The following is a 14,951-nucleotide window of genomic DNA, read 5'->3' as shown; positions in this document are numbered from 1 at the left end:
TCACCAAAATATTAAGACAATTTGTTGACATTTGGATTTAGTAGATAGCTCACCTGCTCCATGGCCATGTGTTTTCCATGGTAGTCTAATCGAATTGGCACCTCTGAAGTGAACCGGAACTCTCTGGAAAACGACATGAGCAAAATAAATTCTGGTTTGTAGTTATTGATTAACTCGTATACCTCAACAACTTGTTTAATGATTTTGGGGTGAACGTTTAATGTAGATGGACACATTGTTTATTTCTAGCCCTAATTAAACACATCTGAAGCAGGTCTTCAGGACCACTGGACGGCTAAAGCTACGGAGCTAAATTCTCGAGGACAGAAGCCCCTGAAGCCCCTCACACACCTGAAGAATATGGGCTGGTCAGTGAAAGATGTGGAGGCAGTGTCCGTCTCAGCAGTGCTGTCTTGGCTGCCGGAGCGGACGAGGCTTGGACTGGCACGGCTTTGTGTTGGCACTGAGATGATGGGCGCAGGGTCTTGAGCCGCTGCACCGTTGTACTTGGAAAAACTGCAGGAAACTTCGGGGCCAGGCGGCTTCTTCATTGACACACAGAATGCTACAATACAGGCGACAGAGGAATGCATCAACTCGTCTTAGTTAAGGGAATAACATAGTTTAATATGAAAAAAAAACAGTGGACTATCCCTTTAATTTTGACTTCTTTTAAAACAAAATTTCTGAGTAAAACGTTCTGGGTAGAAATTACAGTAATTGCGATGTGGCGTGAATGCAGCATAGACACCTTTTTGACTTGAGTGAGCCTATGTTCCAATGTCCACAGAGTTTATATTTTGCATATTGATAGTTACCTTCTGTCTCTGGAGGGGAAAACATTTCAACATCTGCTGCCAGACTGGTGAAGAAGTTCTTCAGGAAGAACAACGCATCCTGTACAAAAAAAGGGACGTAATGAGAGGGATCTCTGATATTTAAGGTGTGTTCACAGTTCGCTTAGTTCATTTGGTCCGGATCCCAAAACATTTTTATTTAGTCCTGGTCCACTTGACGTTCAAATTGGCCGAACTTGAAGATACTGAGCCTCAAGCAGGGATTTGTTCATCACCTGATTGCTTGGCTTTTATCACGTATTTTTCGTGATGGAACTTGCCGAACATCCTAAACAATGCTGTGTTCTGGGCTAAATGTGCTCGTTGTATGTGCGTAGCCTACATATGATGGTATTATGACCAGCTGAGAACTCGTGAAGAGTTTATAAAATGTGTAAAGGAGGTAAAACAGAGTCAGGAATCCCTCTGTCATACACACAAATGAAGATCTGGTGTGATGAGATGCAGTTCTGACGCCTGTACCGAACTGTGATGGGCAACTATGAGGAGAAAAACAGGTATGATTGAGCAGTCTGTCCATTTTAGGGTTACATCCAGTGGTGGAATGTAACGAAGTACAAATACTTTGTTACTTTACTTAAGTACATTTTTCACGTATCTTTACTTTACTTAAGTAGAATAAATAGTGCATACTTTTTACTTTTACTTCGTTACATTTTGCAGCAATTATTCTACTTTCTACTCCACTACATTTCTACAACTTCTGTTACATTTTCATTACATTTTCTAATCAGTTTTTTCCCTGCCAAAACGTAATCGGACCGTCCGTCCGTTGCACGTTTGTCTCACCAGTGACGTTTGGTTGCCATAGATACATCAACCCGGTCACACCAAATGCGTCTTGTACGCAGTGCGTTTATCGTGCAATTTATACGCGAAAATTAGTTTTTACATGCATAGGAAACGCACTTTGTTTAATATACGTTTGGTTAGGATTATGGCAAGCCAAGAGGTTCAGAATAACACCATAAATTAATCGCGTCTACTGCCAAAAATAGTTATTAACATTTAGTAAGGATAAGCATGATGTGTAGCTATATTGCCTAATTGCAAGCTTGTTTCAGAAATGGTGACAACAATTTCTTTCCATCATTATTGAACATCATTATAGGAGTATTAGGTTGAATGAGTTAGAATTAAATGTTTTATTAATCATTAGAAAATATACATTATGAGAATAAATTGTTATGCAAGTACTTTTACTTTTAATACTTAAAGTACATTTAAAATCAGGTACTTTTTACTTTTTACTTAAGTATGATTGTCTTTGTGTTACTTCTACTTTTACTAAAGTAAATATTTATCTGGATATTTGTACTTTTACTTAAGTACTGAGATTCAGTACTTCCTCCACCACTGGTTACATCTGTTTTTGGTTCCTTTACACGTGGTATGGTTTGAATTAAATTGAAATGCGATATGGACCAGAGTTCATTTGGAAGCGGACCCGAGACCCATCTTTCAGGGTTCAGATGGCAGCGTTCACAATTATTTAAATTAACCGCACAAACAGAGCAATCACATGAGGGTTTGTTATAATCCAACCGAACAATAACAACTCTCCTCAAATCATATTTTTGTTCTGTACCTGATCAATGTTCAGACGGAGGGGCATTAATGACACCCGTAGACAGCACTCCTGAGGTCCCTGTCCAGCTTCCGGACACACGTGTAGGGCTCTGATGGTCAACTGATATACACAGACAGCACATGCTCAGACCATATCATGTGATATTTTAGAAACATCTTAGATCATTATCTGTCTGTGTGTATTTGATTGTACCATGTTAGAGTGAGCTTTCCTGGGCATCTCTTTACTGGAGTACAGGTAGAGGAACTTGTTCATCATGGAAGAGGCCAGCCTGTCTCGTATCTCCAGATCCTGCACTGAGAACACCTGTCTGGACACCGGCTGCTCCGTCGAAAGGCCTGCCTCTGGAGCCATCTGAGGATACACTTCATGCTGGAACCGCACCTAATATAAGACATGAAGATTCATAGAGTATGAGATTTTTCTGAACTGGATTATTAGATGGTTTAATACTGGTTATATCACAGGAATGTCGAATGCTTGATTCTGATTGGTTGAATAAAGGCGTGCAATTGTTTTTGTTACATATCACGTCGCTAAATTATTTAAGCCTACAACAGTAAAAGAACCATTATCTGCAAAGACACTGACCAAGCAAACAAATATAAACAACAGGATAAAAATAACAAATGTAAAATTACTTTTCTTTCTCCCACTCTCTCTCTACATCCACACTTATAGGCATACTGTATTGTACACACTGACTTGATAAAGTAGCTACATGACATTTCTCAGTAGCGAGGTGGGAACGCTGCTGTTTTTAAAGCAGTTAAACTCAAGGAAACAAAAACTACTAAAAACATTTTGTGAATTGAAATAAAATAGTAAATATTTTTATTCATTTTGTTTTATTTTTGTAATTTTAGTACTTCAACTTAAACTGAATGAAAAATTTTAATTGTTGCCTTGGCATCTAACTGGATATTTAGTATTTTATTTTAAAGGTAACAATTACAGTTTTTCATTAAGTTTAAGTCGAAGTACTAAAATGAAACAAAATAATTAATTTTTTGATTTTTTTAAAAAACAAAAACTACTAAAAATGACAAAAAGGCACAAAATAAAAATTTTAACCTGAAAATATAAAAAAAATCTGTTCAAATATTAATAAAAACTATAATAATATTTGAATAGTACTAAAATAACAGAAATATATATATATATATATATATATATATATATATATACTGTATATGAAGAGTTCAGATGCAAAAGCCTCTAAATGCCATTTGAAATTTTCTTCTTTAATGATGATTTTTATCAAACATGTATATTTAAGTTCAGTAATTTCACTTAAATAACAATTAATAGGTAATTATCATTGCCATTTAAGTGAAATCACTGAACTTAATATACAAGCTTGATAAAAATCATCATTAAAGAAGAAAATTTCAAATGGCATTTAGAGGCTTTTGCATCTGAACTCTTCATATATATATATATATATATATATATTTTATTTTTTTTTCATTAAGTTTAAGTTGAAGTACTAAAATGACTAACTAAAAACAAAATAATTTTTTTTAAAAAACTAAAACTACTAAAAATGACAAAAAGGCACATAAAATAAAAATTTAAAAATGAAAATATAAAAAATCTGTTAAAATATTAATAAAAGCTATAATAATATTTGAATAGTAATAAAATAACAGTGATATATATATATATATATATATATATATATATATATATATACACACACACACGTGTATATATATATATATATATATATATATATATATATATATATATTTTTTTTTTTTTCTTATTTTATCATTTTAATCATCTAAGCATTATATTCATGTTCATATATTAAGCAGGCAAATGATTAAAATGTGCATTCTGACCTTACTGAGTTGAATCTCCATCAGAACATCTTGGTTTCTGCCCCATCCTCCTCCAGTACGAGAGCCTCTCCTCACCTGTCTTACGGGAGTCTGTGATGGAGAACTGTGAGGAGTGCTCCTACACACACAAACATGTTCTCTGAATACACACAAGCAGATTTTAAATTAAGCATGAGTTTGAATCAAGCGTGGTCCAACTCCAAAAATGTACCCTTGACTGCGAGCTGGTGATGAGGACAGCGCGCCACTGCCGAAGTCCTTTCCTCCGTAGAGATGCCACACAACAGAGATCTCTTTGACTAGGTATCTGATCTCCGGCACAGGGAAATGAAGCGGCCCCCTATTTAAAGTGCTGCCCTCCAGGGGGACACCGAAATGTTCTTCCTTCACCAGGATAGGTTCAGAGGTTAGCTTCTTTACCACAGGCTCCTCATCCCGTTCCTGACAGATCAAGTAATGCATGCACAAATTTAGATCTCTATTTTAAAGAAGTTCACCCAAAAAACGTGAGCAACATCTTGAAATTCAGTCAGTTCTTCAATGCTTCTCTGCCTGCAATATGTAAGAAATGAAGCTCTCACCTCTATTCTGGAGCCCGGCGTGTCCAGGATGCAGAAGTCATCAGAGTCGTGGAGCACAGGAGGGGCAGGAGGAGAGATGAGGGGCGAGTGCAGGGTTGGGTACGTGGGACTCGGATCCTGCCCTTGGTTTCCACTCTCATCAGGGAAAAGGAAGAGATCAGAACGGGGTGGCTCGTGATCATGTGAATGGTCTTCGTTGATACCTACACAAAAAAACAGATTCAATGCGAGCCGTGTTATTTTAGTGTTATTCATATTTTAAATATATAGTGCGAGAGAGCCACTCATCGCTGCACAAACGTGTCTACTTTTTTTGTGTGGTTTTGCTTTAGGAAACTTGTAGCAAGGGAGATATGAGCTGTGTGTCATGTGTCGATCAGAAACACAGTGTGAATGTTACTGACGTTACTGATGTTAATTATATTGATTGATATTATCAAGCTCCGCCATACATTTTTAATCGCTGAATATCCCGTTTCACTCAGAAATAAGTTGGATGGTGAATGCTGTTTAATGTATGGTTTTAAAATAAGTGCTAGACTGAATTTTGCAAAAGCCATTCACCACAGGAAAAAAAAAAAAGCAGAGTCGAGTCTGACCGTTCTGTTGCAGAATATGGCTCTGCGGGCTGTCTGTCTCTTCCATAGCATCACTCATCAGATCCTGAAGAATCTGCTGCTCCGCTTCAGGAAGTAGAGGTGCCGGAGCTGGTGGACGGCTCACTGCTTCAGTCTGGAGAACATTAAACATGTTCATCATGACAAAAACTCAAATTAGCCAACTACTACTCAACTTTTCAAAAAATTGGTAAGGTTGTCTGATAATAATTACTTGGATAGTTTGATTTTAAATATTAAGCATGATTGAATGCGTCACTGTTGACATGTTAAAGGAGTAGTTCACTTTTAAAAAACTTTTGCTGATAATTTACTCACCTCCATGTCATCCAAGATGTCCATGTCTTTCTTTCTTCAGTCAAAAAGAAATTAAGATTTTTGATGAAAACCTTCAAGGATTTTCTCCATATAATGGACTTCACTGGGAACCAAACGGTTCAAGGTCCAAATGAGCTTCAAAGGGCTTTAAACAGCACCAGACGGTGAATAAGGGTCTTATCTAGTGAAACAATCGGTCAAAAAATAAATTAAAAAGTTTAAGTTTTATAAGCACTAATGATCGTCTTGCTCTGTTAAGTGATGAGCGTTCGTGACTCTCCTGTTTGAACTCGTTTATCAAAATGGACAAATCTTTTTTCGAGTCATTTCGTTCATTTTATGTAGAACAGAGCAAGGCGAGCATTTGTCCTTAAAAAATGGCCAATCGTTTCGCTAGATAAGACCCTTATTCATCGTCTGGTGTCGTTTAAAGCCCTTTGAAGCTGCACTGAAACTCTCATTTGGACCTTGAACCGTTTGGTTCCCAATGAAGTCCATTATATGGAGGAAATCCTGGAATATTTTCATCAAAAACCTTAATTTCTTTTCGACTGAAGAGAGAAAGACATGGACATCTTGGATGACATGGGGGTGAGTAAATTATCAGTAAAAGTCTTTTTAAAAGTGAACGACTCCTTTAAGTCAGATTTTCAATTGAACAGACCTTCACCCTTTGTTTCGTGCTTCTGCGTTTGGCCTCCATTCCTGAAGGGGGCAGTAGATCTCCGTAGCTGGCTATGTACTGAATAAGGTTCATGAGAGCGGCACAGGAGTCTGAACAGGTGCGAATGTGAATAACATCACTTGAGCAACGCAGCTCAAACCTTGGCTCCGTCTACAGAGACATAATTGACACAAGATAAAGTCACTGGAACGTTCTGCATTAGAAGGTAGACAACTCTTTGCTTTAACGGAGGACTTCTATACCATTTTGCCATCTGCTCCTGGTTTGACTGCAGTGATCCTCAGTTCCAGGGTCCCCATATCAACCACCTGCACATAATCTGAAAACATAAAAATAAGAAAATGAAGCCAGAGCGCTTTGTAGACATATTCTGAAACAACACAAATGTGTAGAGCTCCTCACCTCGTGCCAGATTAACAGACACAGCGTTGACTTTGTCAGACAGAAACAATACAGCTTCATCTAAAATTATTCTATAAGGGAAGAAATCATAAGCGATTAGAAAAAAAAGTAACTAGGATATGTTCAGTTATAGACAATGTAAGTTTTTACCTTAAACTGGAGGAAGAGTGATCTAAAGACACACTGCTGGAGATGCTAAAGGTCTCCACCGTCAGCAGAGACCTCACGGGTAAATACAAAGGTCTAGAGAGAGAAAACTACTGCTTAGATCATAATGTGCTTCCCTTTTAATAGAAATCTGTTCAGATTATGAGGATTGGTTCCTGATCCTCATTTGTTTGCTTGAATGAAATGAATCCATTGTAAGCGCCCAAACAGTTTTGTGAGGCACCATTTTCCCTTTAAATACTGGATAGATGTACTGGAAAAGATAGTGCTAGAAGCTAGCTAAACGCATCACCTATAATCCAGGGAGCAGCTCCATAGATGCAGGTGGAGGGTGGACACAGATGAAGGGGGAGTGTAGCCAAGCACCGGCTCATCTGACACATTTAAAAAGTCGACTATCTACAGTGGAAAGATAACCAATAGGGTTTGGCATTGATACATTAACAACAGTCTTGGTCAGAAATTAATCAGATTGTTATTGAGTCAACAACTCATTCATCACCAAAACTTTTAAGATGCAACCCACAATTCCAAAGCCCATATGCGCTTTTATTTCAGGTGATTTGCATGAGGTTTTGTACATATTATTATTACCTGGTCATACCAGCCCAGACTTGAAGGCACCACTCTGTGCTCCAGCGTGACTCCCCTCATGCCAATGGCTATGAGAAACTCCTGAACATACAGAAAAACATACAGCCAGATCCAGTTACAGGTTTAAAAACACAAACAGCTCAGAACCGAAACGTTTGGGGTTGTTAAGACTTTTTAAAACTACTTTTTATTTTTTATAAGTCTCTTATGCTCACCAAGGCTGCATTTATTAAAATATACATATATATATATGAAGAGTTCAGATGCAAAAGCCTCTAAATGCCATTTGAAATTTTCTTCTTTAATGATGATTTGTATCAAACTTGTATATTTAAGTTCAGTAATTTCAGTTCAATGGCAATGATAATTACCTATTAATTGTTATTTAAGTGAAATTACTGACCTTAAATATACAAGTTTGATAAAAATCATCATTAAAGAAGAAAATTTCAAATGGCATTTAGAGGCTTTTGCATCTGAACTCTTCATATATATATATATATATATATATAGCAAAAACAGTAATATTATAAAATAGTATAAAAATTATAAATAACTTGTCTATTTATTCCTGTGATGTCAAAGCTGAATTTTCAGCAGCCATTCCTAAAGTCATCAGTGTCACATGATCCTTCAGAAATCCTTCTAATATGCTGATTAGATCCTCAGGAAACATTAATTATTAACAATATTGAAAACAGTTGTGCTGCTTAATATTTTTACAGGATTCTTTGATGAACAGAAATTTTTTGTAACAATGTAATGTAAATGTCAGTATTGATCAATTTAATGCATCCTCCTGACCTGAACAAAAGTATTCATTTCTTTTTTTTTAAAACAAATTATTACTGACCCCAAACTTTTAAACAGTAATTTATGTTGACATTTTAAACAGTAATGTGTCTAATCCAGTTATGTGTGTTACCTTGACATTGCGCTCAGTGTTGTGGGAGGATATTTTAACAGCGACAGACAGCATGCTGTGGGGCTCCAGACTGAGCCCTTCTGAGGGAGACGCCCTCTCTGAGGCCGATTCAGTCGCATATATAACAGGCTCCAGCCAATGAGGACGCGTCCTGCAGGGCAGATTAACACTCCACTCTGGGGCATCCCCGTCCACCGTGCCTGACCAATTAGATACACAATGAAAAAATGTAGGGGGAAAATCATCATACAAACTAATTAACCCTTAATATAAGATATTTGATATTTTAATAAGATAAAAATATTATCATACACATAAGAAGCACTAAAATATAATTAAATAGGAGGATATATTATTTCTACACATGTACCAGAAATCTATATGGGTCATTATATAACTTTTCTTGTTTACCGTGGTGATAGAGGCAGGCCTGAGACGTGTGGAAGCAGACATAATGCTGGTCTTTGTAGCCTTCGTGCTGCGTCACGCCAAACAGAGTCCCGTTTTTCACCTCCATCCAGAACTCACCGTGTTTTTTTTGTAGTACACTATTATCATCCTGCTGGAAGTATTGGCATATATTACATAAAGCCATGGCTATATAATGACTCAATATTAAAGCATGATGTTGATGTAAAACCTTTAGGTGTGTTTGTAGAGCCAGCAGGCCGTGGTTAACAGACAGGACGATGGAAAAGAGGCTCTGAGAGTTCTTAGGCTGGATCTTACTCCTCTTCTTCCTTCTGTTCCTATAGCCCAGTTCAGCGGGGGTGTAATACTGCAGGATCTCTTCCTCGGAACCACTCTCTTCCTCTTCACACACATAATAGGAAAAAAAGACCAACAGACATAGGATATCAGATGAAATTATTACCTGAAAACAACATCTTTCTATGAAGAAGTGCTGGCAATAGTATCAAAAAGCATGTAAATGCTTTTTCTAGTCTGACATTGAAGGGATACTCCACTTTTTTTTTTGGAAATAGGCGCATTTTACAACTCCACGATGCATGATGTAACTACAGAAGAGTCAAGTTTTAAAAAGGAAAAATATCAAAACATTGGTCTTTTTTTTTTTTTGAGAAATGCTAATGTTCTTGTCCACTTCAATTATGAATGCTAAGCTATGCTAAAAGTGGTACCGCCAGAACCCGAGATCGGCTGAATGGATTCAAAAACGGTAAAACTCAACAGTTTAACTCTGGTGAAGTTGTAAAATTAGCCTATTTCCAAAAAAAAAGTGGAGTATCCCTTTAAATATTCAAGTGAGCAGAAGGGGAAATGCTCTTTACCCTCAGGGCCAGTAGATCTAAACTGGCTGAAGCTGTCTTTACTGTACGTGTTGTAGAGTTGACTGGCTACAGACAGACCCACCCCATACGGGATGTTCTCCACTGTCTCGACTGGAGATGGAGCGGTGGGTTCCCATAGCAACAGGTCGTTATTAATCCTGGGAGAAGAAAAAAAGAGCTGGAACTCACTAGAACATGAATATGAAATTTGAGGATGCTGTAATTGTCTTCATTCATTACAAATAATTACCTGTTGTGTAGTTTCTCATAAAAGTCATTATTGGGCAAAGAGAGCTGCACGTTAGGGAAAAACAGCTCAAGGATGTAGCGGGAGTTGCTCATGGTTTTATCTTGGAATTCTGTCATCTCCACCACGTCTCCTGGAATGACCATCTGCATGAGGCGCAAAGTTATCATTATTATACAGATAATAACTAATATTTGACCCATAATGGGTGCACGTATTTTTCTTAACACACGGCAATTTTATATTTATTAAATTATATATAATTAGCCAAAAAGAAAAATCAACAAATGTATAATATAATTTAAAAGTTAATTTCAGAAAAAAAATAAAAATCTCCATACCTCCTCATTCTCATACATGACACGTCGGGAGGAGAAAGGGGACGGCTCAGGTTTGCCAAAATCACACACATCCTTCAAGGAGTGGGCAGCTCCTTCTTCTTCCTCCTCTTCCTCCTGTGAGTGGCCGTCTGCTTCTTCCTCCTCTTCCTCCGCTGTTACACGCTCTAAGATGGAGCGCACAGCCTTGGGGTTCACCTTCAAAACCACTCTGAATAGGAATGGAGCAGAAAATATTTTAGTTTCTGTATTTGGATACATTTTTTCAGAATTACGATAAACAAAACGGGATACGCAGAGCACGGCCTACCTGGGCCAGTCGAATTTACCACAGTCGGACGATGTCATGTCCTCCTCCATGGTGTTAGCTACTCGTAAGAACCTGGCAGCAGGGTGAGCTTTGTCTTTTTGAAATGACCCTAGTGCAACAAAAAAAAAAACACACATTGTGTGATTAAATGTGTTAAAAAACAAAATAATCTAATATTCTTTGGATATTATGTTATGAGGTTTTGTATTGCAAAAACATCTCCAAATTATATTTTACTCTAAGAAATTTTAAAAATCTTTAGAAAATTGATTTACATTGTTAGGTTGTGCACAAATATAGCCAGCAGAGATGACAAAAATTTTAATATTGGCATATTATAATTTAATAATATTTTTAAAAAATTACAATTCGAATTGTTTTTGCTCTTTCTTGATTTTTTTATAATAAATGGGCATTTTCTCTCTGGTATCTATTGGTGCCTTTACACTCAAGTGTATGTTAGACAACAAAAACAAGAAAGTAGGGGTGTAACGATACCCTCATGTCACGATTCGATACATATCACGATACTGAACTCACGATACGATATTATTGCGATACTCCAAGACATAAAGTTAACCAAAAATGTACTGTTGATTAAAATGCCAAATTTGATATTACATTGTGAGTTTAAATGAATAGGCTTGGACTTGGTGCTTGTAACCCAAGGACAATGGTGACACCAGAATAACAATATTCATGATTCTGAAGCTGAAATTACAGAATTATTTTAGATGAATATGCTTGCACGCTTCCATTGACTAAATATATTTAAAATAATGTCGGCCACTTTTTACTGGTAACATCAGACATTTGGCATTATCAGCACCTACAAATGTTCCCACATTGCATTATTATACATAACCAATATTATACATATTGAAAACCTGATTTTTTTTTTCTCACACAGTCATTTTTATTTTGGGGGAACTATCCACGATACATATTGTCACTATCCACGATACGTATTGTTGTATTGCGATATATTGTTACACCCCTACAAGAAAGCATATATAAACCTTCAGGAAAAGCAAGTCTAGCAGACATAAAATATGGTTTATACTTTTTAGAAAAGAAGAAGTGAAGCATGTCTATAAAAAGGATCTCTGTATCCTGTATGACTGTAGGAGAACATTTGAATTCATTCCTCATTATTTAACTCATACTCTCAGAATATAAACAAAACGCAAAGCTGCGAGATTTTTTTTATGGCATGATCAGGACGAATCTGTTTGTAAATTAGTACCACTGAGCTCTTTGAAAGTGAGCTCCATCTTGTTCTGCTCTGATGAGTTTCCTCCGGTGAACTCCGTCTTGAGCTCCAGATCCTCCAGCTCCAGCTGAAGCAGCTCTTTCTGCAGGGACTTCTTAAACCAGGCGCCCCTTTCCTGATCCGAGCGCAGGTCTGGGATAGGAAACCGTACCACTAGTACCAGTAGAGGTGCATTTATTGACACAGACATGTGGCAGTGCGCTGGGGTGCGACTATCATCCAGGAAGACCTCTGCGAAGGCTTTGTGCTTGTGAGGAAAACACACAACCACAATAAGATGCAAAGTGATATAAAAGTAAAAGAAAGTAAATGAAGTAGATGGAGATAGCTGCTTATGTTTCTCACCAGACTGACATGTTTATTGTAGGAGGTGTACATGTGAGATGCCATCATCTCTGTTGTAACCAGTTTCTGAGGCTGGAGTAGGGAGTTGAGCCGGTCCACAATGCTGACGTCACACTCTGAGCGCACTTTACCCAGCTCCACCTGCAATTCTGCCTTACGAGGTATAGTGCTCAGGCGTACCTGCCCGCCCTGGTGTTAAAGAGAAAAAAAAAAGTGGGACCATGTTTACTGTCTGCAAGTGACTAGATTTGTGATTAATTTGAAGTATAAAAAGTAAAAAATAAATACATTTAAAAAACAAAACAAAAAAAATAACAATCAATGATAATAATAATTTCATAGATGGACTAGTCAAGAACATAATTGTGTGGTAATTTATTTTAGTATGAAAAAAAAAAATCTCCAATCAACACTTCAGGAAGTTACCTGCGGGCCTCTGCGTTCTGTTAGTTTGTAGTGTAAATGTAGGCATGTAGGAGGGGGAGATTCACTACTGGCTGGGACGTCAAACGTTAGAAGCTATGTTTGACACAGAAAAAATAAATCATTGTTATTATATATATATATATAAAATAACTATTCTGTGCACATACAACACTTGTTAAAGGGATAGTTCGGCCAAAAATGATATTTAACACATGCATTACTCACCCTCAAGCCGTTCGAGATGCATGTGTCAATCTTGTTTCAGACGAACACATTTTCAGCTATTTTAGAAAATGTCTTAGACCCTTCAGTGGATATACAGTGATGTGAATAAGTTTGGACACCCATGGTTTTACTTCAGTTAGCCTAATTGCTGGTTTGATTTGCATTGAAAGATGATCTTATGGAAAGTACCCCATGCCAATCTCTAGGCATAGTGAATGGTGTGTGATGATGTGGGTCTATTTTAATTCCAAAGGCCAAGGGAACTTTATCAGGATGCATATTGTCCTGGATCCATGAAATAACTGGCTTTTAAAAATAAAAATCTGCCTGACTCTATGGGAATTTAACATAGGGGTGTCCTGACTAATGCACCCTGTATTTTAAGGAAAACCATTTATTTATGTATGATACATTATTCATTCACAAAGAAAATTTGTGTCCTTAAAGGTTGGAGTTTTCCTCATTTTTCTAATTAAGGCATTAAGATCAATATCCAAAAGATGATTTTTTATTCCTCTTTTTAGGCAACTTTAGCATGGGTGTCCAAACTTATTCACATCACTGTAATGTGAAGAGGTAGGACGACCGACTTCCATCACCCGTGAACGTACCGAACGTACGTTGATCGTTGCCGGAATATTTTCATTTATAAAGTTTTAAATATGTATATTTTTACGACAATACCGCACGGATTACCCTCAGAAGGCCTTCGTTTATCCCACTGGAGCCGGATGGATTACTTTTGTGAATGTTGTATGCACATTTTTGGGACTTGAAGGAGCTGGACCCCATTTCTTCACATTATATCCACTGAAGGGTCTAAGACATTTTTTTAAAATAACTGAAAATGTGTTCGTCTGAAACATGATTGACATATGCATCTCGAACGGCTTGAGGGTGAGTAATGCATGGGTTAAATATCATTTTTGGCCGAACTATCCCTTTAACAGACAAAAAAATACCTCTGTGTAATGGGCTCCACTCTTTGTAGTGTGGCTGTCAGTCGAGTACAGGCATTCCAAAACCTCCACCTGACTCAGAGAGAGATCCGTGTTCAGCGTACGTACACTGGAGCCTTGGCAGTGCTCGTATGTCACCTTTAATCCCTGGCCAATGAACCTGAAGATGAAGAAAAATTCATTAAAAATGTTTTGCTTTGTTTAGTGGCACTTTAAAACACACACTCTCTAAAACATAAGCAATGGTTAAGTATGGAGTTCCACAAGGCTCTGTCTTGGGTCCTTTCTTTTTATCTTTATACATGTTTATATGTTAGGATACATGCTTTGATTGTTATGGTGATAATGGTGATGACCCACGGATAAAACATTTCAGTTATCCCAGTCAATGGAGTGCACTGAGGGCATTAAAGAAAGACTGAATGCAAAGTTATAGCTGTCCCACCTCATATTTTCTAGTGAACTCGCATGCAAAGTCAGCCATCCAAGATTATCCAATTATTGATAATTGCAAGAAGGCTGATAACAAAATAATAATCAACCATAATCAACTAAAGGGGTTGGGATATTTCCATTTTTAAAAAAGCTCAAGTTCAACTAAACGGATAGATTTGAACCACATTTTTAATTCTATGTTCATTTGTCAAATACATTATTACTCAACATATAATAAAAACAAACTTAAAAGGAGGAAGTGAAAGCTTACCTGAGGTGATCATGTGGACAGGCTCGATCAAAAACGGTTCGTGATTGGAGGAAACCACCACCAGGGAGTTGATTTACAGTCAGAATATGGAAAAACTCAGAAGCCATTGGTGCAAGATGGCTGCGGGAGGAGTTTGGAGGTGGGAGGGGGTCGATATGGAGGACAGACAGGCAGAGATTGCCCACTGTCAGCCTGAGAACCAGCTCAGGCCTGGACTCATCACAATGGCCTTTAGATGGATGAGC

At 37.4% G+C, this 14,951-nt stretch overlaps 1 protein-coding gene across 6 annotated transcripts in view; it reads right to left on the bottom strand.

Annotated features, from left to right (window-relative positions):
* atg2b (autophagy related 2B) overlaps positions 1-14,951 on the bottom strand; it is a 29,970-nt gene that overhangs the window by 5,606 nt on the left and 9,413 nt on the right. For 3 of the 6 annotated variants that reach the window (XM_039666271.2, XM_039666268.2, XM_039666274.2), the window contains exons 12-38: positions 14,707-14,950; positions 14,004-14,160; positions 12,817-12,909; positions 12,391-12,579; positions 12,019-12,292; positions 10,773-10,881; positions 10,466-10,673; positions 10,128-10,270; positions 9,878-10,035; positions 9,226-9,398; positions 8,997-9,147; positions 8,586-8,785; positions 7,661-7,741; positions 7,359-7,465; positions 7,049-7,141; positions 6,899-6,969; positions 6,739-6,815; positions 6,476-6,646; positions 5,476-5,608; positions 4,877-5,079; positions 4,507-4,736; positions 4,296-4,413; positions 2,641-2,832; positions 2,446-2,547; positions 819-897; positions 352-565; positions 54-123 (exon numbers count right to left, since the gene is read on the bottom strand). In XM_039666271.2, coding sequence (XP_039522205.2) covers positions 54-123; positions 352-565; positions 819-897; positions 2,446-2,547; positions 2,641-2,832; positions 4,296-4,413; positions 4,507-4,736; positions 4,877-5,079; positions 5,476-5,608; positions 6,476-6,646; positions 6,739-6,815; positions 6,899-6,969; positions 7,049-7,141; positions 7,359-7,465; positions 7,661-7,741; positions 8,586-8,785; positions 8,997-9,147; positions 9,226-9,398; positions 9,878-10,035; positions 10,128-10,270; positions 10,466-10,673; positions 10,773-10,881; positions 12,019-12,292; positions 12,391-12,579; positions 12,817-12,909; positions 14,004-14,160; positions 14,707-14,950 — 4,040 coding nt within the window. The remainder of the gene's footprint in view (positions 1-53; positions 124-351; positions 566-818; positions 898-2,445; positions 2,548-2,640; positions 2,833-4,295; positions 4,414-4,506; positions 4,737-4,876; positions 5,080-5,475; positions 5,609-6,475; positions 6,647-6,738; positions 6,816-6,898; positions 6,970-7,048; positions 7,142-7,358; positions 7,466-7,660; positions 7,742-8,585; positions 8,786-8,996; positions 9,148-9,225; positions 9,399-9,877; positions 10,036-10,127; positions 10,271-10,465; positions 10,674-10,772; positions 10,882-12,018; positions 12,293-12,390; positions 12,580-12,816; positions 12,910-14,003; positions 14,161-14,706; position 14,951) is intronic. The other 3 variants (XM_089120548.1, XM_089120547.1, XM_039666276.2) reach the window with 3 other exon arrangements.

Source organism: Pimephales promelas, chromosome 15 (genome assembly GCF_988280905.1).
Source record: "Pimephales promelas chromosome 15, fPimPro1.hap1.1, whole genome shotgun sequence".
NCBI lineage: Eukaryota > Metazoa > Chordata > Actinopteri > Cypriniformes > Leuciscidae > Pimephales > Pimephales promelas.
Note: the sequence above shows the minus strand (reverse complement) of the source record. Positions and strands in the feature narration are given on the sequence as shown.